Raw genomic sequence first — 23,163 nt, forward strand, 5'->3', positions numbered from 1 at the left:
CAGTATTCCCACAGGAAAAAGTCAGTGTAGTCGAGGAGAATACTGCGATACCAGGTTGTAGACTAGACGGGATTGAGGTACATAGGAGGCGGTGAGAGTGTGAAAACAGATAAGTCCCCTGGGCCAGATGGGATTTACCCTAGGATTCTCTGGGAGAGTAGGGAGGAGATTGCAGAGCCTTTGGCTTTGATCTTCATGTTGTCATTGGCTTCAGGTATAGTGCCGGAAGACTGGAGGATAGCAAATGTTGTCCCCTTGTTCAAGAGGGGGAGTAGAGACTATCCTGGGAATTATAGACCAGGGAGCCTTACTTCTGTTGTGGGCAAAGTTTTGGAAAGAATTATAAGGGACAGGATTTATAATCATCTAGAGAGAAATAAATTGATTAGGGATAGTCAATACGGTTTTGTGAAGGGTAGGTCGTGCCTCACAAACCTTATCGAGTTTTTTGAAAAGGTGACCAAAGAGGTGGATAAGGGTAGGGCACTTGACGTGGTGTATATGGATTTTGATAAGGTAGGCTACTGCAGAAAATGCAGATTCATGGGATTGAGGGCGATTTAACAGTTTGGATCAGGAATTGGCTAGCTGCTAGAAGACAGAGGGTGGTGGTTGATGGGAAATATTCAACCTGGAGTTCAGTTACAAGTGGTGTACCTCAGGGATCTGTTTTGGGGCCACTGCTGTTTGTCATTTTTATAAATGACCTAGATGAGGGTGTAGAAGGATGGATTAGTAAATTTGCTGACGACACCAAAGTCGGAGGAGTTGTAGACAGTGAGGATGGATGTTACAGTTTGCAGAGGGACATAGATAAGCTGCAGAGCTGGGCCGAGAAGTGGCAAATGGAGTTTAATACAGAAAAGTGTGAGATGATTCACTTTGGTAAGAATAACAGGAGTACAGAATATAGGGCTAAGGGAAGAACTCTTAGTAGTGTTGACGAGCAGAGAGATCTCGGGGTACGTGTGCATAGCTCCCTGAAAGTTGGCACCCAGGTTGATAAGGTTGTTAAGAAGGCGTACGGTGTGTTAGCTTTTATTGGTAGAGGGATTGAATTTCAGAGCCGTGAGGTCACGTTACAACAGTACAAAACTCTGGTGTGGCCGCACTTGGAGCATTGCGTACAGTTCTGGTCGCCGCATTATAAGAAAGAAGTGGAGGCATTGGAAAAGGTGCAGAGGAGGTTTACCAGGATGTTGCCTGGTATGGTGGGAAGGTCTTATGAGGAAAGGCTGAGGGACTTGAGGTTATTTTCATTGCAGAGAAGAAGGTTACGAGGTGACCTAATTGAGGCATACAAGATGATCAGAGGATTGGATAGGTTGGACAGTGAGAGCCTTTTTCTTTGGATGGTGATGACTAACACAAGGGGACATAGCTTTAAATTAATGGTTAGTAGTTATAGGACAGATGTCGGAGGTAGGTTCTTTACTCAGAGGGTAGTAAGGTCGTGGAGTGCCCTGCCTGCAGTAGTTGTGGACTCGCCAACTTTAAGGGTGTTCAAATGGTGAGTGGATAGGCATATGGATAACATTGGAATAGTTTAGGTTAGAGGGTCATTAGATTGGTTCCACTGATCAGCGCAACATCAAGGGCCGAAGGGCCCGTACTACACTGTAATGTTCTATGTTCCATTTCTGCACGCATCAATCATTTGCTTGTTTATAGCCCGCCTCACCTCAAAGTTATTATATGGGGGCTTATAGACCACACCCACCAGTGTCCTTCTCCCCTTACTATTCCTTATCTCCACCCACAACGATTCCACGTTTTGCTCTTTGGAGCCTATATCTTCCCTTACTACTGCCCTGATATTATCCTTTATTAACAGAGCTACCCCACCTCCTTTTTCTCCTGTCTATCCTTCTCAAATGTCTGATACCCCTGGATATTCTGTTCCCAGTCCCGGTCACCCTGCAACCACGTTTCCGTAATAGCCACTCAATCATACCCATTCGTGCTGATTTGTGCCATCAACCATTTACTTTGTTTCGAATGCTTTGTGCATTCAGGTAATGTGTCTTTATACTAGCCTTTATCTGGACTTTATTTGTAGAAACTCTCATGCCCCCTACTCCTTTAATTAGTGGAACATTCTCAACATTAACCAGCTCACGTACCCTCTCCCTTACTTTAGATTTTGTAATTTCCCCCGCCCCTGCAAACTGTAAACCCAACAATTAAAGCAGGCAAAGCGTGAATGATTTATCTTGTATGACCCCAACATTTGTGGTATATTCTCTTAATTTCTCATTGAAAAAATTGTAAAACTTTGTTTTTCTTGTCTTCAGTCTTGTTCAGTAGATAAAACTGCCTAAATATTTTCTAAAAAAATTAGAATACATTAGGGTTAGTGAAAAATATACAAGGCATTAGAGTACCTGTGTGCATGGGGGTATCTGTATAAGTATGAGGGTTAAAAAAAACCATGACCATGTTACGATTCCAGTTGATGTTATAACTTAATGGGAAAATTCCAGCATGGGACCATGGCTCAAAGAATCATAACTTTGACTTTTTTTCAGAAAACATGGAGAAACAGTCATAGAGCTGCCAATTGGTTTGTAACAACAAAAAAAATTATTAAACATGAAAAGTTTGGCTATAATACAATATACTTTTCTTAATAAATGTACACAGATGTCAAAGGATAATGTCCCCCCATTCAAACCCAAAGGCAGATGCCACTCTATCAATCTCCTGTGGATTTCTCCTCAAATTCCTCCCCAGGGGATTGTCACGCAAGTGTTTCCAAACTCCACTCTCAAAAAGCCACGTTTCAAAATCTTGCAAATAATGCCTTCCCTGAGCTGTTTTAATCAAGAATCAGCCTCCAGATTTTCTGACTCTCCTTTCCGTATTTCCTTTGACTTGAATTGCCACAGCATCCAAATTTCTACACAAAACTCAAGTACTCAGTCTCCAACCAAATACAATTATTTCTAGAGGCTAGAAATAAGGACACCAAACTTGCAATTGTCTGAGATGTCTGTCTTTCCTATAGCCAGCTTTATTCAGGTCTGCCCTTTCAGCTCTATCTTTAGCTTTAGTGACCAATACCTTTATTCCAAAGGCAGTTCCTCTTTGTTACTTTAACTTCAAAAACTTCCTAGAAACTTCTAGCTTCTAGAACTAACAGTCATTTAGCTTTGCTGGAGCTTGCTTTTGTGCACATTATTCTATTGTATGGCTTTCCTGCTTATAATTGAGCTAAGAGATATTCACTCCCTGGCTTCCGAGCTCCGACTACCAAGATCCAGCTAAACACAAACTCAAAAGGTCTTCTCCCTAAAAGTGTCCCCTAGTTGCTAAAAACATCTCATTCTTTCCCCAATTTATTTTACACATCATAAACACTCTCAGCGCAACAGAAACATAATTTAAACTGAAACTAAAACCCTCCATATATTTAAGCACCTTTGTTTAACATGAGCTAGAGTTGCAACCTTTCTGAACAAAAACAGTAAATTAAAGCCATTTACCTTATTTCTATTAAATTTCTTATTCTATTAAAAGAATATTTTTATTAGAAATGTTCATTTTAATTTTAAAACACAACAAATACTCAAAATTGAGTACAGTAGAGTGACCATCATTCCATGTAAACATAGAGAAAAAAAAACAATGAATATTCATACAAATGATCAATCAATTGTAGTCAAAATCTCCTCTCATATGGATAAAGAATACAAAGAAGGTTGGGTATCTCAGGATAACAGATACTATTCTGAGCACAATGGCCCGTAGCGTACACCCCCTTCACAGGAAAATAGAGACAGGACTACACAAGATATAGATCCTTTGTGGGATAATATACAACCAACCTGGTCTAACTCAGCAGCCCAGGCCTACCAAGCAATGAAAGGATAACCCAGTGAAAAGGAAAACCTCAGGATGCTGACTATAAAAGTTTATATAGATTTGTAAAGAGATAAAGATTGACAAAAATGAATGCGTCAGCCCCTTACAGTCAGAAACAGCATAAGAGAGAATAAAGAAATGGCTGAGGAATTAAATTTGTACTTTGCTTTAGTCTTTGCAAAGGAAGACATGAATAATGCTGAGCGAAACATGTTTAGTGAGCAGCTGAAGGAAATCAGTATTAGTAGAGAAATGTTTTTTGGGGAAATTGATGGGATTGAAGGTGGATAAATCTCCAGGTCCTGATAATCTTCATCCTGGAGTACTTAAGGAAGTGGCTCTGGAAATAGTAGATCCACTGGTGGTTATTTTTCAAAATTCTTTGGCCTCTGGAAGAGTTCCTACAGGTTGAAGGATAGCTAATGTAAGCCCGCTATTCAAAAAAGGGAGGTAGAAAGAAAGCAGGGAACTATAGACCAGTGAGTCTAACGTAGGTACTGGGGAAGAGTCTATTATCAAGGATTCACAACTTGGCATTTAGAAGGCAGTGGTATAATCAGACAAGGTCAGCATGGATTTACAAAAGGGATATCATGTTTGACGAATCTGTCGGAATTCTTTGAGAACGTAACTAATAGAGTTGACCAAGGAGAACCAGCGATTTATTTAAACTTATTTAAGCTTTTGACAAGATCTCACATAATAGACTACTATGTAAAGTTAAAGCACATGGGATTGCGGGTAGTGTTTCAAGATGGATAGAAAGCTGGTTAGCAGGTAGGAAGCAAAGGATTGGCAGCCAGTGACTAGTGGGGTTCCACAGGAATCTGTGCTAGGACCCCAACTGCTCACATTATGTATTAATGATTTGGATGAGGGAACTGAATGTATTATCTCTAAATTTGCAGATGGGACGAAGTTGGGTGGGAGGGTGAGCTATGAGAGATGCTTCAGTGTGATAGGGACAAGCTGACTCTGTGGGCATGTGACTGGTAGATGCAGCATAATGTGGACAAATGTGAGACATGCGGAGAACTTTTTTGTTTTACAGAGGGTGGTGGGGGCCTGGAATGCACTTCCAAGTGAAGTGGTTGAGGCAGACACATTAGTCACATTTAGGACTAAATCTGAATAGACACATGAACAGGCAATGAATAGAGGGACACGCCGGTTGGTCTAAATAGAGCAATGTGATTGGCGCATGCTTGGTGGGCTGCAGGGCCTGATCCTGTGCTGTACTGTTTGTAGAATCATAGAAACCCTATAGTGCAGAAAGAAGCCATTCGGCCCGTTGAGTCTGCACTGATCACAATCCTACCCAGGCCCTACCCTTTTTGGCCTTGGAGGGAGTGCAGAGGTGGTTTACTAGGCTGATACCGGAGTTGAGGGGGTTGAGCTATGAGGAGAGGCTGAATAAACTAGGCTTGTACTCGTTAGAGTTTAGAAGAATGAGGGGAGATCTCATTGAGACGTATAAGATGATGAATGGGATGGATAGGATAGAGGTGGAGACACTCTTCCTGCTCAAAAAAGACAGTAGGACTAGGGGGCACAGCCTCAAGATAAAAGGGGGGCGGTTTAGAACGGAGTTGAGGAGGAACTTCTTCACTCAAAGGGTGGTGAATCTCTGGAATTCTCTGCCCCTTGAAGTGGTGGAGGCTGCCTCGCTAAATATTTTTAAGAAGCAGGTTGATGGGTTTTTGATAAGAGAGGGGATTAAGGGTTATGGGGAGAGGGCGGGAAAGTGGAACTGAGCCACGACAGATCAGCCATGATCTTACTGAATGGCGGGGCAGGCTCGAAGGGCCAGATGGCCTACTCCTGCTCCTATTTCTTATGTTCTTACCCCCATATCCACTCATTAATCCCTCTAACTTACTCATCTCAGGATACTAAGGGGCAATTTTAGCATGGCCATTCAATCTAACCCATACATCTTTGGACTGTGGGAGGAAACCGGAACACCTGGAGGAAACCCATGCAGACACAATAAGAATGTGCAAACTCCACACAGACAGTGACCCAAGTTGGGAATCGAACTCAGGTTCCTGGAGCTGTGCAGCAGCAGTGCTAGCCACTGTGCTACCGTGCTGCCCACTGTTCTTAGTTGTTCTTAATTTTGGTTTGGCTGCGTGGGTTATTTGATTATTTAGCTCATGAAATGGATGGAGGGCATTTTAATGCAGATTTGATGGACTGAATGGCCTCATTCTGCACTGTAGGATTCTATCATTCTCGATCTTTTATAGAGCGCTTTTCATGCTGGGATGGCCATTCATCGGTCAGTCAATGCAATTGCGATGACAGTAGGTTCACATCTGCTCTCGCCTGTACTGATTTCAGGCTTACTCTCAACGTAAAATTCAGGCCCATGAATATGACACGATTTTAACAAAAGTAAGCTGCATTTTATTAAGTAACAGAGTTTACAAGGAATCAAGTTACAAGAAGTGTAATCAAAAGCAAAGGTTAATTGTTTATAGGCCACATGGACTCCCTGGCTGGATTGTAGCCAGTGAATCATTCCCAAGTTAGTTCTGTTCTTTTTAAAATAACTTTGTACAGTTTTGTTAATTGCTTGCTGGTTGACAATAATTTGTAATGGCAGTTTGTTAGGATTTAATGTATCTTACATGTACGAGACAGCAAATATGAATATTTTAGGACATTTGCCACAGTACTTTAATCCATAATATCGCAGGAAGTAATTAGCAGCTTAAATATAAAAGGTATATTCCAAAAACACCAAGAGTTTGGCAATGCTGATTGTTACCTGCAGATTCAGTTGATTTTTGTTCCAGGAGTTTGACAATGGTCCAGCCCAGCTATGCATATTCCCCATACGAGCCCATGCAAGAAATGCTGGGCCGACAACAAAGTTGTCAATTTCCGTTTGATTAAAGCCAAGTGAAATGTATACCTAAAATGAAATATCATTCATCATTGCTTTGAATAAACTGCAATTCTGAGCATTAAAAAGTGACCAACTTTGGCTCAAATAGCTTCTTGACTATGAACACTGGGATTCAAATCTTGGCAATATTGTATAAAATTTAAATGCACATATTCAAGCTGCAACATGGATATGGATTTTTCACAAAGCATTTGATAAACGTTTGGTTCAAGAGGAAATGTCGCAACAAGGTTAGGAAGATGGCTAATGGCCTAGAAACAAAGGATTGGGGTTGCTCAGATTGAAGACAAGTTGGAAGTGGTGAACCTTGGAAGTTGAGATCAACTTTTATTCTCCATTTTTACGATTAATTTGAACTTGGGCATAGAGTGCACAAATCAAAATATATAGAAGTCACAAAATAGGAATTTCACAGGACTATATGTGACTTCAGGATGACATAAACAGGTCAGTATTTAGACAGTTGTTGCTAGTCACACTGTTATAAACACTTAGTAAAACAGTTATGTTTTTATATTTCTAGACAGAAATATAAAAATAGATGATAATAATTTCAACAAGTATTTAAAAAAGCAGAAGAGTAACTATAGTGAGTATGGTCCTCTGGAGAATGAGTGTGGTGACACTAATAGTGGGAAGCAAGGAAATGGCAAAAACTTTGAACAGGTATTTTGTGCCTGCTTTTATTGTAGAAACTTCCCTAAAACTCTTGAAAGCCAAGTGAAAGGGAGGGAGGGACTTAAAACAAATCACCATCATCAGGGAAATGGTACTGGGAAGCTATTAGAATAAGGACTGGCAAGTCCCAAGGACCGTGGGCGGCACGGTAGCACAGAGGTTAGACTGCTGCTTCACAGCTCCGGGGTATCCTGGGTTCGATTCCCGGCTTGGGTCACTGTGTGTGGAGTTTGCACATTCTCCTCACGTCTGCGTGGGTTTCCTCCTGGTACTCCGGTTTCCTCCCATACTCCAAAGATGTGCGGGTTAGGTTGATTGGCTATGCTAAGAAATTGCTCCTCAGTGTCCAGGGATGTGTATGTTGGAGGGATTAGTGGGTACAATATGTAGGGATATGGGGGTACGGCCTGGGTGGGATTGTGTTCGGTGCAAACTCAATGAGCCAAAGGGCCTTTTTCCTGCACTGTAGGGTTCTATGGACTACATCCTAGGGTCTTAAAATAAGTTGCTGCAGAGATAGTAGATTCATTGGTTGACAATCTTCCAAAATTCCTTAGATTCAGGCAGGGATCCAGCAGATTAGAAAATTACTGATATAACACTTTCATTAAAGCGGTGGGGGGAGACAGTAAACAGGGAACTATAGGCCAGTTAGCTGAACATCTATCACCGGTGGCACATGGTTAGCACTGCTGCCTCACAGAGCCAGGGACCCAGGTTCAATTCCTGGCTTGGGTCACTGTCTGTGTGGAGTTTGCACATTCTTCCCAGGTCTGGGTGCATTTTCTCCGGTGCTCCAGTTTCCTCCCACACTCCAAAGATGTGTGGGTTAGGTTGATTGGCCATGCTAAGAAATTACCCCTTAGTGTCAGGGGTACTAGCTAGGATAGACACATGGGGTTATGGGGATAGAGCCTGGGTGTGATTGTTGTCAGTGCAGACTTGATGGGTCTCCTTCTGCACTGCAGGATTCTATAATTATTAAGGAAGTTACAGCAGGATACTTCAAAAATCATAGTGCAGTCAGGTACAATAGACATGGTTTCAGCAAAGAGAAATCGTGCTTAAAAATAATTGATTATAATTCATTGATAGATGAAGTACCAAGTGGATGAAGGGCATGCTGTAGATAGGATATATTTGGACCTCAGTAAGGTGCCACATAGAAGATTACTATACAAAATAATACTAAGTTTTTAAGAGATAGCAGCATAACATCACCAGGAAGTGTTGGGTTCCTACAACATGAAAAGAAATCCAACACTGTATTCAAAACTCGATCCTTATTGCTATTATTTTTAAAAACTGGATTTCTGCTGAACAAATAAACTTAAAAACATTTGCTCCAAGTCACCCGATCATAGGATTGGCCTTCTGTTTGAGATCTATACTCATTATTATAGCTATTATTATTTTCTCAGATTCTGGAATTTCATACTTCATTGTACAGTGAGCACAGTAACAGAGGGGATTTGCCACCAGGACCCTGGTTGGTGAGGCAAGAGTTGAAGATATGATTTGCACCTGAATTCCCTATGGGAGGTGAAGTGCCTTTGAACTTCAGAGATAGACACCCAGGTCATTCATTAACAGAACCGCTTCTGACCTCAACTTTCTCAGGAGGAATAGGCCTTGATCAGTTTCTGTGAAACCATCATACATGTCATTCATTGTGAATTGATCATTGCCTTGTGTTAATCAGTTACAGCAGGGAAAGGAATTGCAGTTTCACCCCTGATAAGACAAACATTGACATGGCTTTATGTTAATCGGTAACCCAGTGAAACAAGCCTGATGCTGCCCCAAAAACTCAGTCTCGAAATGTGATCCCACTCCACTCACTGCAATATTTGCACACAGGGACAATCTACTGATGTCTTTCACGCTGCCCCTTCTCTCTGCCCTGTCTGTTGGTCAGTCCTGTAAATACAGAGAAGCGATTTTTTAAAAAGTTTATTAGTGTCACAGGTAGGCTTTCATTGCAGCGTTAATGTAATTACTGTGAAAATCCCGGGATTGCCACACTCTGGAGCCTGTTCGGGTACACTGAGGGAGAATTTAGCATGGCCAATGCACCTAACCAGCACGTCTTTTAGACTAGGGGATGAAAGCGGAGCACCTGGAGGAAACCCATGCAGTCACGGGGAGAAAATGCAAACTTCACAGATACAGAGACCCAAGCCGGGAATTGAGCACTGCTGTGAGGCAGCAGTGCTAACCACTGTGCCACCTACTTTGCGGTAGTGAATTCCACACATTCACACTCTCTAGGTGATGAAATTTCTCATCTCAGTTCTAAAAGATTCACCCTTATCCTCAAACTATGATTCCTAGTTCTGGACTCCCCCGCCAGTGGGAACATTCTTTCTGAATCTATCCTGTCTAACCCTGTTAGAATTTTAAGTTTCTATGCGATCCTCTCACTCTCCTAAACTCCACTGAATATAATCCTAACCGACTTAAGTCTCTCCTCATGTGACTGACCTGCCATCCCAGATATCAGCCTGGGAAACCTTTGCTGTACTCCTTCTATAGTAAGAACATCCTTTCTCAGATAAGAACACCAAAACTGCACACAATACTCCAGGCCTGGCCTCACCAACACCCTGCCTAACTGTAGCAAATCATCCCTATCCCTATACTCAAATCCTCTTGCTATGAAGGCCAATATACATTTGCCTCTTTAATGCATGCTGTACCTGCGCATTTAGTTTCAGTGACTGATGCATGAGGACACCAATGTCTCGCTGAGTATCCACCTCTCTCAATTTACACCAATTCAAATAATAATCATAATATTGCCTATTATGCCGACGTCTTTCACATCACCCTTTGCTCTGCTCCTCCTCTCCACGCTGTTTGTTGGTCAATCCCGTAAATGCCGAGAGATGGTGACAGTAACAATCCACAGCGGCAACTTTAGGTTACATTTTGCCTTTGCTTTACAAAATGTCATTTTACAATGGAACTCACCCCCTGACTCCCCAAAGCCTGTTTACAAGTCAATCGCTCAATCCAGGCATTCAAGTGGCCATTCGATGACTGTTTGAATAGAGTCAAGGTACTCTACGGTACAGAGAAACAGGCTGGCACTGAAGAATGGCACTGAGACATAACACTTGTCTGAGCTGGCACAGATACAATGGCTGAAAGAGATTCTGTGAACTCAGGGCTGTGTTGGAATACTCTCCACTTGCCTGGATGAGCACAGGTCCAGCAACACTCAAGAAGCTCAACATTATTCATAGAACCATAGAAAAGCTACAGCACAGAAGTGGGCCATTCCGCCCACCTTGCCCATGCCAGCCCAGGTGCCCATTCTAACACCACCTTCCTGTACCTGGCCCATAGCCCTGTAGATTCCAGCACTTAAAGTGCAGATCCAGGTACTTTTTGAAAGAGTTTAGGGTCTCTGCCCCACCACCAACTTGGATAGCGAAGTCCAGGCACCTACCATCCTCTGTGAAAAATTTCTTCCTCATGTCCCCTCTACACCTATGGCCACTTATCTTGAATCTATGTCCCCTGGTTCTAGAATTCTTCGCCAAGGGAAACAACTTTATCCTGTCTACTTCATCTCTTCCTCTCAATATTTTGCACACCTGTATCAAATCACCTTGGCTGAGCGAGTGGGCGAGGACCTGGCAGATGGAGTACAATGTTAGCAAGCGTGAGGTTATCCACTTTGGCAGGAATAATAGTAGGAGGGATTACTATTTAAAGGGCGAAAAGCTGCAGCATGCTACGGTGCAGAGGGACCTGGGGGTCCTTGTGCATGAGTCGCAAAAACCCAGTCTGCAGGTGCAGCAGGTGATCAGGAAGGCGAATGGGATGCTGGCCTTCATAGCGAGGGGGATAGAATATAAAAGCAGGGAGGTCTTGCTGCAATTGTACAGGGCACTGGTGAGGCTGCAGCTGGAGGACTGTGTGCAGTTTTGGTTGCCGCACTTGCACAAGGATATTTTGGCCTTGGAGGGAGTGCAGAGGAGGTTCACTAGGCTGATACCGGAGATGAAGGGGTTGGACTATGAAGAGAGGCTTAATAGGCTGGGTCTGTACTCGGAGTTTAGAAGGATGAGGGGGGATCTTATAGAGACGTATAAGATAATGAAAGGGATGGATAGGGTAGAGGTAGAGAGATTCTTCCCGCTCAGAAAGGACAGCAGGACTAGAGGGCACAGCCTCAAGATAAGGGGGGGTGCAGTTTAGAACAGAGGAGGAACTTCTTCACTGAAAGGGTGGTGAATCTCTGGAATTCTCTGCCCGTTGAAGTGGTGGAGGCTACCTCGCTACATATATTTAAGACATGGGTAGATAGGTTTTTGGTAGGCAAGGGAATTAAGGGTTTGGGGAGAAGGCGGGAAAGTGGAACTGAGCCACTTGAGATCAGCCGTGATCTTATTGAATGGCGGGGCAGGCTCAAGGGGCTAGATGGCCTACTCCTGCTCCTATTTCTTATGTTCTTATGTTCATCCTTCAACCAAGTCAAAGCAGCCCACTTAATTGAATCACAGATCTCCTGTGTAGGAGATCATTTAACCCCTCAAGCCTGCACCAACTCTTATCCTATCCTTGCTATCCCCCCGAATCTCTAAATATTTTGGGACACTAAAGAGGTAATTTTGTTTGGCCAATCCACCTAACCTGCCCATCTCTGGACTGTGCGAGGAAACTGAAGCACCCCAGGGAAACCCACATAGACACAGGGAGAATGTGTGTACTCCACCAGAACGAGTCACCCGAAGCTGGAATTGAACTCGGGGCCCTAGCACGGAGGCAACAGTGCTAACCACTGTGTGAGACACCCTAACCACAAACATTCATTCCTTTTACCACCCACGAGCAATGGCAGCCAGGTGTACCATCTACAAGATGTACTGCAAGAACTCACCAAGGCTCCTTAGGCAGCACCTTCCAAACCTGTGACCTCTACATCTAAGCTACTGAGTGAGCCACATGAGCGGCCCTCCATTTCAGTGGGCCGCAAGATTGAAATCGGGCTTGTTCACTAACCATGGCATAAGATCATAAGAAATAGGAGCAGGGGCTGTGCCATCTAGTTCTGGTTTCCTTTCTAAGTGGAAAGAATCTCTCTACCTCTACCCTATCTAGCCCCTTCATTATCTTATATGTCTCTATAAGATCCCGTCAGCCTTCTAAACTCCAACGAGTACAGACCCAGTCTGTTTAATCTCTCCTCATAAGCTAACCCCGTCACCTCCGGTATCAGCCTGGTGAACCTTCTCTGTGCTCCAAGGCCAATATATCCTTTCGCAAATAAGGGGACCAAAACTGCACACACTACTCCAGTTGCGGCCTCACCAGTGCCTTGTACATTTGCAGCAAGACCTCCCTGCTTTTATATTCTATCCCCCTCGCTATAAAGGCCAACATTCTATTTGACTTCTTGATCACCTGCTGCACCTGCAGACTGAGGTTTTAACAATTCATGAACAAGGACCCCCAGGTCCCGCTGCACCATAGCACGCTGCAGCTTTTCACCCTTTAAATAATAATCCCTCCTACTATTATTTATACCAAAGTGGATAACCTCGCATTTGCTAACGTAATACTCCATCTGCCAGGTCCTCACCCACTCACTCAGCCTATCCAGATCTCTCGGCAGACTTTCCGCATCCACCATGCGATTCGCTTTTCCACTCATCTTCGTGTCATCAGCAAATTTTGTTACCCTACACTCAGCCCCCTCCTCCAGATTGTCAATGTAAATGGTAAACAGTTAAGGCCCCAGCACCGATCCCTGCGGCACGCCACTAGTCACCAACTGCCAACCAGAAAAGCACCCATTAATTCCAACTCTCTGCTTCCTATTAGGCAGCCAATCCTCTATCCACGCTAACACCTTACCCCCAACTCCGTGTACCGTAACCTTCTGCAGCAGCCTTTTGTGAGGCACCTTATCAAACGCCTTCTGGAAATCTAAAAACACCACATCCACCGGTTCCCCTCTGTCTACCGCACTAGTCACATCTTCATAAAAATCCAGTAAATTCGATAAACATGACTTCCCCTTCACGAATCCATGCTGCGTCTGTTTAGAACATAGAACATAGAACACTACAGCACAAACAGGCCCTTCGGCCCACGAGTTGCGCCGATGACATCAACACCTGCCAACCTACAGACCTATCTATAACCCTCAATCTCATTAAACCCCATATACTCATCCAGAAGTCTTTTAAAAGACCCCAGCGAGTTCGCCTCCACCACCACTGACGGCAGCCGATTCCATTCACTCACCACCCTCTGAGTGAAAAACTTACCCCTAACATCACTTCTGAACTTCCCTCCCTGCACCTTAAATCTGTGTCCTCTCGTAGCGACCATTTCAACCCGGGGAAATAGCCTCTGAGAGTCCACCCTATCTATTCCTCTCAACATTTTATAAACTTCTATCAGGTCGCCTCTCAACCTTCGTCTCTCCAGGGAAAAGAGTCCCAGCTCCCTCAACCTAACTTCATAAGGCATGCCTCCCAGTCCAGGCAACATCCTTGTAAATCTCCTCTGTACCCTCTCAATAGCTTCTACATTTTTCCTACAGTGAGGCGACCAGAACTGCGCACAATACTCTAAATGAGGTCTGACAAGGGTCTTGTAAAGTTGCAGCATTACCTCCCGACTCCTAAACTCAATCCCTCGATTAATGAAGGCCAGTACACCATATGCCTTCTTGACCACCTCCTCCACCTGCGAGGCCGATTTAAGAGTCCTGTGGACCCGGACCCCAAGATCCTTCTGCTCTTCAACACTACTCAGACTTCTGCCCTTGATAGTGTACTCGTTCATCCCGTTGGTTCTGCCAAAATGGACGACTACACATTTATCCGCGTTGAAGTCCATCTGCCACTTCTCCGCCCAGTCCTGCATCCTATTTACGTCCTGCTGCAACTTTTGCCATCCTTCCAGACCATCCACAACACCACCGACCTTAGTGTCATCAGCGAACTTACTTACCCATCCCTCCACTTCCTCATCCAGGTCATTTATGAAAATGACAAACAACAAGGGTCCCAGAACAGATCCTTGAGGCACTCCGCTGGTGACTGACCTCCATTCAGAAAAAGCCCCATCCACAACCACTCTCTGCCTTCTGCAGGCAAGCCAGTTCTGAATCCACAAGGCCAAAGGCCCTTGGATCCCATGCCCTCTCACCTTCTCAAGAAGTCTTGCATGGATGTTTGATCGAACCGTTCCTTTCTAGGTGTCCTGCTATTTCTTCTTTGATGATGGATTCTAGCATTTTTCCAACTACGGACGTTAAGCTAACCGGCCTGTAGTTCCCCGCCTTTTGTCTGCTACCTTTTTTAAACAGTGGCGTAACAGTAGCTGTTTTCCAATCCACCGGCACTTCCCTAGAGTCCAGCGAATTTTGATAAATAATTACTAAGGCATCTGCTATTGCTTCTGCCATTTCTTTCAGAACGCTGGGATGCATTCCATCCGGTCCTGGCGACTTGTCCACCTTCAGTCCCGTTAGTCTACCAAGCACTACCTCTCTAGTGACAGTAACTGCATTAAGGACCTCATTTCCTACCAACCCTCTATCTTTAATATTCGGCAAGCTTTTTGTGTCCTCCTCCGTGAAGACCGACAAAAAACTTATTTAAAGTCTCAGCCATTTCCTTGTTACTCACCACTAAATCCTCCCTCTCGTCCTCCAAGGGTCCAACATTCACTCTAGCCATATATCTGTAGAAACTTTTATTATCATTTTTTATATTTAGACCTAGTCTGGTTTCATACTCTTGTCTTTCCTTTCTTTATCATTCTTTGTTGTTTTTTTAAATCTTTCCCAATCGTCTAATTCCCCACTATTTTTAGCTGCTCTTTACGCAGCAGTTTTTAATTTAATACTCTCCTTTATTTCCTTCGATATCCACGGCTGGTTATCCCTTTTCTTATAGTCCTTCTTTATCACCGGAATATATTTCTGCTGAGTACCGAAAAAGATCTCCTTAAAAATCCTCCACTGTTCCTCAGCTGTCCTACCAACCAATCTGCGCCCCCAATCTACATTTGCCAATTCCGCCCTCATCCTATCACCCTCCCCTCTGTTCAAGCAGAGGACATTGGTTTGGGACCCTATCTCATCCTCCATCTGCATCAGAAATTCAACCATACTATGATCACTCGTCCCAAGAGGATCCCTCACAAGAAGATCCCTAATTCTACCTGCCTTGTTACACAGAACCAGATCTAAGATAGCTCGCTCCCTCTTGGGTTCCGTTACATACTGTTCAAGGAAACTATCCTGACAGCATTCCAAGAACTCTTCCTCAAGGCCACCACGTCCGACTTGAGTCAACCACTCTCTCTTTTTTTGGAAAAGGTATTAAGGGTGCTGGTTCCATTAGCTCTTGAGGATTTCCTACTACCTGACATGTGTGACATGTCTGGCAAAATTCAACCACATCTTTATGCAGTCTAGGCCAATATAAATGTTTTTGCATTTTAGCTTGAATTTTCCTCATTCCCAAATGACCTCTGACTGGTACTTCACGAGCTACCCACAACACCTCTTTGCTATAACCCATCAATAATACAACTTTGTGAACTTCTGCCCATTTTTCATCCACTTGAATATGTAAAGGTATCTATTTAAGAACTATGGCCCCATGAATAAGATTAAACACATTTAATACATGCTAAATATTTCGTAATGAGTTATAGAAAATGTTTAATGATTTGTAGCTTAATGCATCAACTTCAAATGGTAAAAACAATAGAAATACTGATGCTTTGGACACAGAGGGAGCACATGGCTCTCTCAATTAATGTTGTGAGCAGTATGCAACTCAGTGCACTTGACCTTGCTTTACATGCAAATCACTTCAGTCACACCGGTAGGAGAAAGAAAAACATGGACTGAAATCAGTGGAATGTGGCAACCTTGCATGAGGGCAACAGTCAACAAAATGTCTGGTGAAGCTGCACTCAGAACCTTGATGGGCTGCATGTGACCCCTGGGCTGCAGGTTATTCTAACCCCTTGTACTCACCAAAAACAGAAATGCAGACAAACTGGCTCTCCCATCCTGCACTCACAAAAAAGATCAAAACTCATTACTGGAAGAAATGCTAATAGCCAAGCTGGCTATCTCCTAAGGAAGAACAATGGAATCCTAGTCACAAGCACAGAAACTAATTGTTAAGCTGCAATTAACCATCAATAGGGGCATGTCACATGACCCAAGACTGACACACAGATACAATGGCTGGGATTCTCTCAGCCCTCTGCACTGATTGAGATGGTCACGAGTCTCCCTGGCGCTTCTTTGAGCGTAATCAGCTCCCTGCTGATTATCATATTGAAATGAGAATTTCAATTTGATTAATGGGCCTAAAACAGCATTCTCAGAGCCCACTAGCTTTACCCGCCCCCCACTGGGAATGGTTCCCTATCTGGATCAAAATGGACTAGCAGATTAGCCAACTGCAGCACAGCTTTCACATTTTTAAAAGTCTTCTTCTTTGCAGAGGCAGATTCCCAATTCCATTTGGTTTCTTAGTGCGGAAGTAGATACAATGGAGCCAACAATGTTATGACTGACAAGAACTTTCCATAGTCGTTTCCTAAGCCCAAAAATGACCTAAGCTCTGACATTCCTGAGGTCTGAAGTTTCCTTAATGGTTTGAAGGTTCCCCTCCACAGGTGACAAGCTTTGTGCAGTGATTCTATGGTTTAGATACTCTGCATCTTGTGCCTGGAAAATGCACTTGCTCCTCTTCAGATGCAGTCCTGCCTCTGAAAACATTTTTAAAACTTGATCCAGATTGTTGAAGTATGCTTCCTCAGTCTTCCCTGTAATTAGATCATAGAACCCTACAGTGCAGAAAGAGGCCCTTTGGCCCATCAAGTCTGCACCGAACACAATCCCACCCAGGCCCTACCCCAATATCCCCACATATTTTACCCACTAATCCCTCTAACCTAGGCATCCCTGGACACAAAGGGGCAATTTCTTAGCCTGGCCAGTCAACCTAACCCGCACATCTTTGGACTGTGGGAGGAAACGGGAGTACCCGGAGGAAACCCACACAGACACGAGGAGGATGTGCAAACTCCACACAGACAGTGACCCGAGCCGGGAATCGAACCCAGGGCCCTGGAGCTGTGAAGCAGCAGTGCTAACCACTGTACTACCGTGCCGCCCAAGATGCCATCCAAGTAGACTGAAACCTAAGGAATTCTTGTAACAGGCTGTCCATCACCCTTTGAAAGATTGTGGACTGAAGGGTATGCCAAAAGCCAAATGATTGCACATGAACAACCCTTTGCATGTGTTGATGATCACACACTGTTTTGGACCTTCCTCTAGCAGGAGTTGTTGATATGTGTGGCTCATGTCCAGTTTTAAAAAAGTCTCGTCTCCCGCAAGAGGTAATGGATAAGCATCTAAATGAAACCTGGTTAATGACGAGCTTGTTGTCACCACACCTATGCACTGCACCATCGTTTTTAAGGACAGAAACAAGTGGAGCTGCCCAACAAGAAGAGTGAGCAGGTTCAATAATTCCAAGCCTTGCAGCCATTTCAACTCCTCCTCCACTTTCCTTTTCATGGCATAGGACACTGTCTGGGCTTGAAAAAGCACGGAGTGGCCTGACGATCTACGTCAAATTTAACAGTAGTACCACATGATGTATCCAGTTCATCGTTGAACACATCCAGATCCTTCTTCACAACATCAGGGGTCACCTTTGTGTGCTCGATCTTACCCCAATTCACTGAAATTTTGCTGAACCAGTCACATCCTAGCAAACTCGGCCTCTTCTCTTTGACCACAAGGATGTGTGCTCTTGTTTCTTGATTATTAGATGCAAATTGGACTTCCAATGCCCCAAGTAATGGAATGGACTCTCCAGTGAACATTTGAAGTTTGATTTCTGCCGGATTAAGGACTGGTGCTCAGTTAGACTCAGAGTCAGAGGGGTTCACAGCATGGAAACAGGTCCTTCAGCCCAACTTGACCATGCCACCCTATTTTTTTAAAACTCCTAAGCTAGTCCCGATTGCCCACGTTTAGCCCATATCCCCCTATACCCATCTTACCCATGTAACTGTCCAAAAGCTTTTTAAAAGACAAAATTATACCCACCTCTATACTACCTCTGGCAGCTTGTTCCAGACACTCACCACCCTCTGTTTGAAAAAATTACATTGGAGAAAAGGCTTGTACGAACACTGTACTCAAAATGGCACTCAGTAGTATGTTGAGACCATACTTTTGTAAAAGAATAAAACAAGCTAAAGATCTGAAAGCTTCAACTGCATTTGTAAGATTATTTTCCTTTGCAATAAATAATGTGAAGTTCTCAATTAGATTAGAAAATGTGCTTACTAGTCCATTATTCTAAATAGATTTAAAACTTGCAGGAACCCTTACCTTTTGCCATATGGCTTCTTGACCAGTAAATGCCAAAGGCAGATTAATGCCACTCAATGCCATCCAATCAATTTCTCTCTCCCAACGCTTCCAGTCCCACCAGACAAAAGAATAGCTGTATGCACAAACATTCTGATAGTAACGGAACCTAAAGATAACCATTAAGAAAATATCACTAAAGAGGGATCAATTTTCAGAGATTTAGTCTAATATTCTGTGAAGGTATATACTAAAGGTGCATCAAAATTACATACAATTTAATCCTATTTTCTTTCCTCAAGCTGTGCACACCAAAACATGTAGCACACCTCAAGCCTGGTATGCACTCAGGAGCTTAAATTACTACTTCCCAACATAGGAAGAAGGTTATAGTGTCCTTGATAAAAGCAAATTACTGCAGAATCTGGAATCTAAAACCAAAAGAGAAAATCCTGGAAAATCTCAGCAGGTCTGGCAGCATCTATAAGGAGAGAAAAGAGCTGACGTTGAGAGTCCAGATAACGTTCTGGTCACCTGACTATAGAAAGGATATCATTAAACTAGAAAGAGTGCAGGAAAGATTCACTAGGATGCTACTGGGACTTGATGGTTTGAGTTATAAGGGGAGGCTAGATAGACTGGGACATTTTCCTCTGTAGCCTAGGAAGCTTAGGGGTGATCTTATAGATGTCTATAAAATAATGAGGGGCATGGAACAGCCAGATAGTCAATATCTTTTCCCAGAGGTAGGGGAGTCTAAAACTAGAGGGCATAGGTTTAAGGTGAGAGGGGAGAGATACAAAAGTGTCCAGAGGGGCAATTTTTTCACACAGAGGGTGGCGAGTGTCTGGAACACACTACCAGAGGCGAGTACAATTTTGTTTTTTAAAAAGCGACTAGACAATCACATGGGTAAGGTGGATATAGAGTGATATGGGCTAAACGCGGGCAATTGGGATTAGCGTTGTTGTTAAATAAAAAGGGTAGCATGGACAAGTTGGGCTGAAGGGCATGTTCCATGCTGGAAACCTGTATGACCTCTATGTACTAGAAGTGCTGAGAGAAACATGGTTTAGTGAGGAGCTGAAGGAAACCAGCATTAGTTAGAGAAATGGTTTTAGGGAAACTGATGGGATTCAAGATGGATAAATCTCCAGGTCCTGATAATCTTCATCCCAAGTGTTTAAGGTAGTGACCCTGGAAATAGTAGACTAATCAGTAATTTTTTTCCAAAATTCTTTGGACTCTGGAATTTCTACAGATTGGAGAGTAGCTAATGTACGTCTGTTATTCAAAAAGGGAGGTGGAGAGAAAACAGGGAACTATAGACCAGTGAGCCTAACGTCGGTACTGGGAAAGTTGCTAGAGTTTATTATCAAGGATTTCATAATTTGGCATTTGGAAGGCAGTGGTATAATTAGACAAAGTCAGCATGGATTTACAAAAGGGAAATCATGCTTGACAAATTGGAATTTTTGGGATGTGTGGCCAAATGGGCCATCTAAAATGGCAATTTGTAAAGCACTCTGGAACAATTGGGCAAGCACTAAAATGACATGGTGAACATAAAACAGAGATAAACAGGCCGCAACCCACACGGGTGAATCCACAGGATACGAGTCATCTCCAGGACAAAAGAGACTTTCTGGTCAAACCGGGTTGTCTACCAGACATAAGGGCGCCATAACCCCTTATTTGGGAGGGAGGTGTGTACTCTACGTGCCCCTACCCCCTGCAGACGTGGCTGTTGGGGACACACCCAGAGATTGGTATGGCAGCACCCAATTGGGCTTTATCGATCAGGATGATGAAGTCCTGATCAATGGCCAAAAGGAGCGTGAAACCCAATGGGGTATAAAAGGTGCTGCAGAACCAAGAATCGCTCTCTCTCTCTCTGGCCCCACAAATGAGCTACAACATCGGTGACCATCGCCAGCGATGACCAGCACGAGGAGAGCCACCATACCCGAGAAGGAAGGAAGACCAGAGCCAGAGTGCCAGTCCAGACCAAGTGACCAGACTACACAGAGGACGACTGAGGCCAATGCACAGATGAAGGTCAATATCTGCTTGGGTACTTGCCAGTCATGCAAAGTTAAGTTAAGGTCTTATATTGGACTTGAACTCTAGTATTTTCTCTAAAGATAACTTATCGCTGGTTGGGTAAATGATTATTGATTGTGTGTCTTAAGTAAGTATTGGTTGTGCTAACAAGAAGTCTACTCGCAGTTATTTGTCCACCGTATAAGGATTAAAACAGACCGTGCAGCAGGCACGACAGATGTAATGAGTAGAGTTGACTGAGGAGAAGCAGTGGATGTGGTTTATTTAGATTTTTAGAAGGGTTTTGACAAGATCTCACATAAACAGACTATTATGTAAAGTTAAAGCACACGGGATTTCAGGTAATGTCTTGAGATGGATAGAAAGCTGTTTAGGGGATAGGAAACAGAGTTGGCATAAACCGATCTTTTTCTGATTGGCAGCCAGTGACTAGTGAGGTTCAGCAGGGATCTGTGCCGGAACCCCAACTGCTCACGTTACGTATTAATGATTTGGAAGAAGGAACTGAATATTTGCCAAATTTGCGGGTGATACAAAGCTGGGTGGGAGGGTGAGCTGTGAGAATGCATAGAAGCCCTACAGTGCAGAAGGAGGTTATTTAGCCCATCAAGTCTGCACCGACCACTATCTCACCCAGGCCCTAGTCCCATAACCCCACAAATTTACCCTGTTAATCCACTGAGACAAAGGATCAATTTAGAACATATAACATAGAAAAACTACAGCACAAACAGGCCTTTCAGCCCACAAGTTGCGCCGATAATATCACTACCTACAGGCTTACCTATAACCCTCAATCCTATTAAGTCCCATGTACTCATCCAGAAGTCTCTTAAAAGACCCTATCGAATTTGCCTCCACCACCACCAACGGCAGCTGATTCCACTCACCCACCACCCTTTGAGTGAAAAGCTTACCCCTGACATCTCCTGTGTACCTACTCCCCAGCACCTTAAACCTGTGTCCTTTCGTAGCAACCATTTCAGCCCTGGGAAAAAACCTCTGAGAATCCACCCGTTCTATGCCTCTCAACATCTTACACACTTCTATCAGGCCACCTCTCATCCTTCGTCTCTCCAAGGAGAAAAGACCGAGCTCCCTCAACCTATCCTCGTGAGGCATGCCACCCAATCCAGGCAACATCCTTGTAAATCTCCTCTGCACCCTTTCAATAGCTTCCACATCCCTCCTGTAATTTAGCATGGCCAATCAACCAAACCTGCACATCTTTGGACCATGGGAGGAAACCAGAACACCAGGAGGAAACCCACACAGACACAGTGAAAAAGTGCAAACTCCACACACATGCAGAGATTCTTCAGTGTGATTTGGGCTGCCTGAATGTGTGGGCAGATGCAGTATAATGTGGATAAACATGAGGTTATCCACTTTGGTTGCAAAAATAGAAAGACAGATGAACGGGTGTAAATTGAGAGAAGTGGAATCTCAATGAGACCTTGGGGTCTTGCGCGTCAGTTGCTGAAAGTAAGCACGCAGGTGCAGCAGGCAGTAAAGAAGACAAATGGTATGTTGGTTCTCATAGCGAGGGGATTAGAGTATAGGGAGAGAGATATTTTGCTGCAATTATGTAATGTATTGGTGAGGCCACAACTGGAGTATTGTGCGCAGTTTTGGTGTCTGCATTTCTGAGGAAGGATGTCCTTGATACAGAGGGAGTACAGCGAAGGTTTACCGGGCTGATTCCTGGGATGGTACGTTTGTCATATGATGAGGATTACAGGATTATGTTCACTGGAGTTTAGAAGAGGGAGAGGGGATCTCATAGAAACTTATAAAATTCTATCAGGGTTAGACAGGGTAGATTCAAAAAGAATGTTCACAATGGTAGGGGAGTCTAGAACTAAGGGTCATAGTTTGAGGATAAAGAATAAGCCTTTTAGAATTGAGGTGAGGAGAAATTCCTTCATCAGAGGGTGGTGAATGTGTGGAATTTGCTACAACAGAACGTAATTGACACCAAAACGTTATCTGATTTCAAAAAGAAATTAGATATGGCTATTGGGGCTAAAAAGATCAAGGGATATGGGAGGAAGGGTGATCGGGATATTGAATTCGATGATCAGCCATAATCAAAATCAATGGCAGAGCAGGCTCGAAGGGCTAAATGGCCTACTTTTAAAAGAACAAAGAACAACACAGCACAGGAATCAGGCCCTTCAGCTCAACAAGTCCGTGCCGCCATTTTAACATTGTGAGTGCCCTCTTCTACCTATGACCTTTGTCTACGCCTATTGGA

The 23,163-nt window shown here is 43.7% G+C and overlaps 2 protein-coding genes across 2 annotated transcripts in view; one reads left to right on the forward strand and one right to left on the reverse strand.

The window, feature by feature from the left end:
* Window positions 1–23,163, forward strand: part of LOC145359156 (bone morphogenetic protein receptor type-2-like) — a 215,339-nt gene that overhangs the window by 53,366 nt on the left and 138,810 nt on the right. The window lies entirely within an intron of this gene.
* The window catches only part of naglu (N-acetylglucosaminidase, alpha), a 60,552-nt gene that overhangs the window by 30,189 nt on the left and 7,200 nt on the right, over window positions 1–23,163 (reverse strand). The window contains exons 2-3 of the mRNA XM_080213372.1: window positions 18,864–19,011; window positions 6,638–6,784 (exon numbers count right to left, since the gene is read on the reverse strand). Of these exons, the coding sequence (XP_080069498.1) occupies window positions 6,638–6,784; window positions 18,864–19,011 (295 nt within the window). The remainder of the gene's footprint in view (window positions 1–6,637; window positions 6,785–18,863; window positions 19,012–23,163) is intronic.

This window comes from Carcharhinus amblyrhynchos, chromosome 27 (genome assembly GCF_965287045.1).
Source record: "Carcharhinus amblyrhynchos chromosome 27, sCarAmb.v2.hapA, whole genome shotgun sequence".
Lineage (NCBI taxonomy): Eukaryota > Metazoa > Chordata > Chondrichthyes > Carcharhiniformes > Carcharhinidae > Carcharhinus > Carcharhinus amblyrhynchos.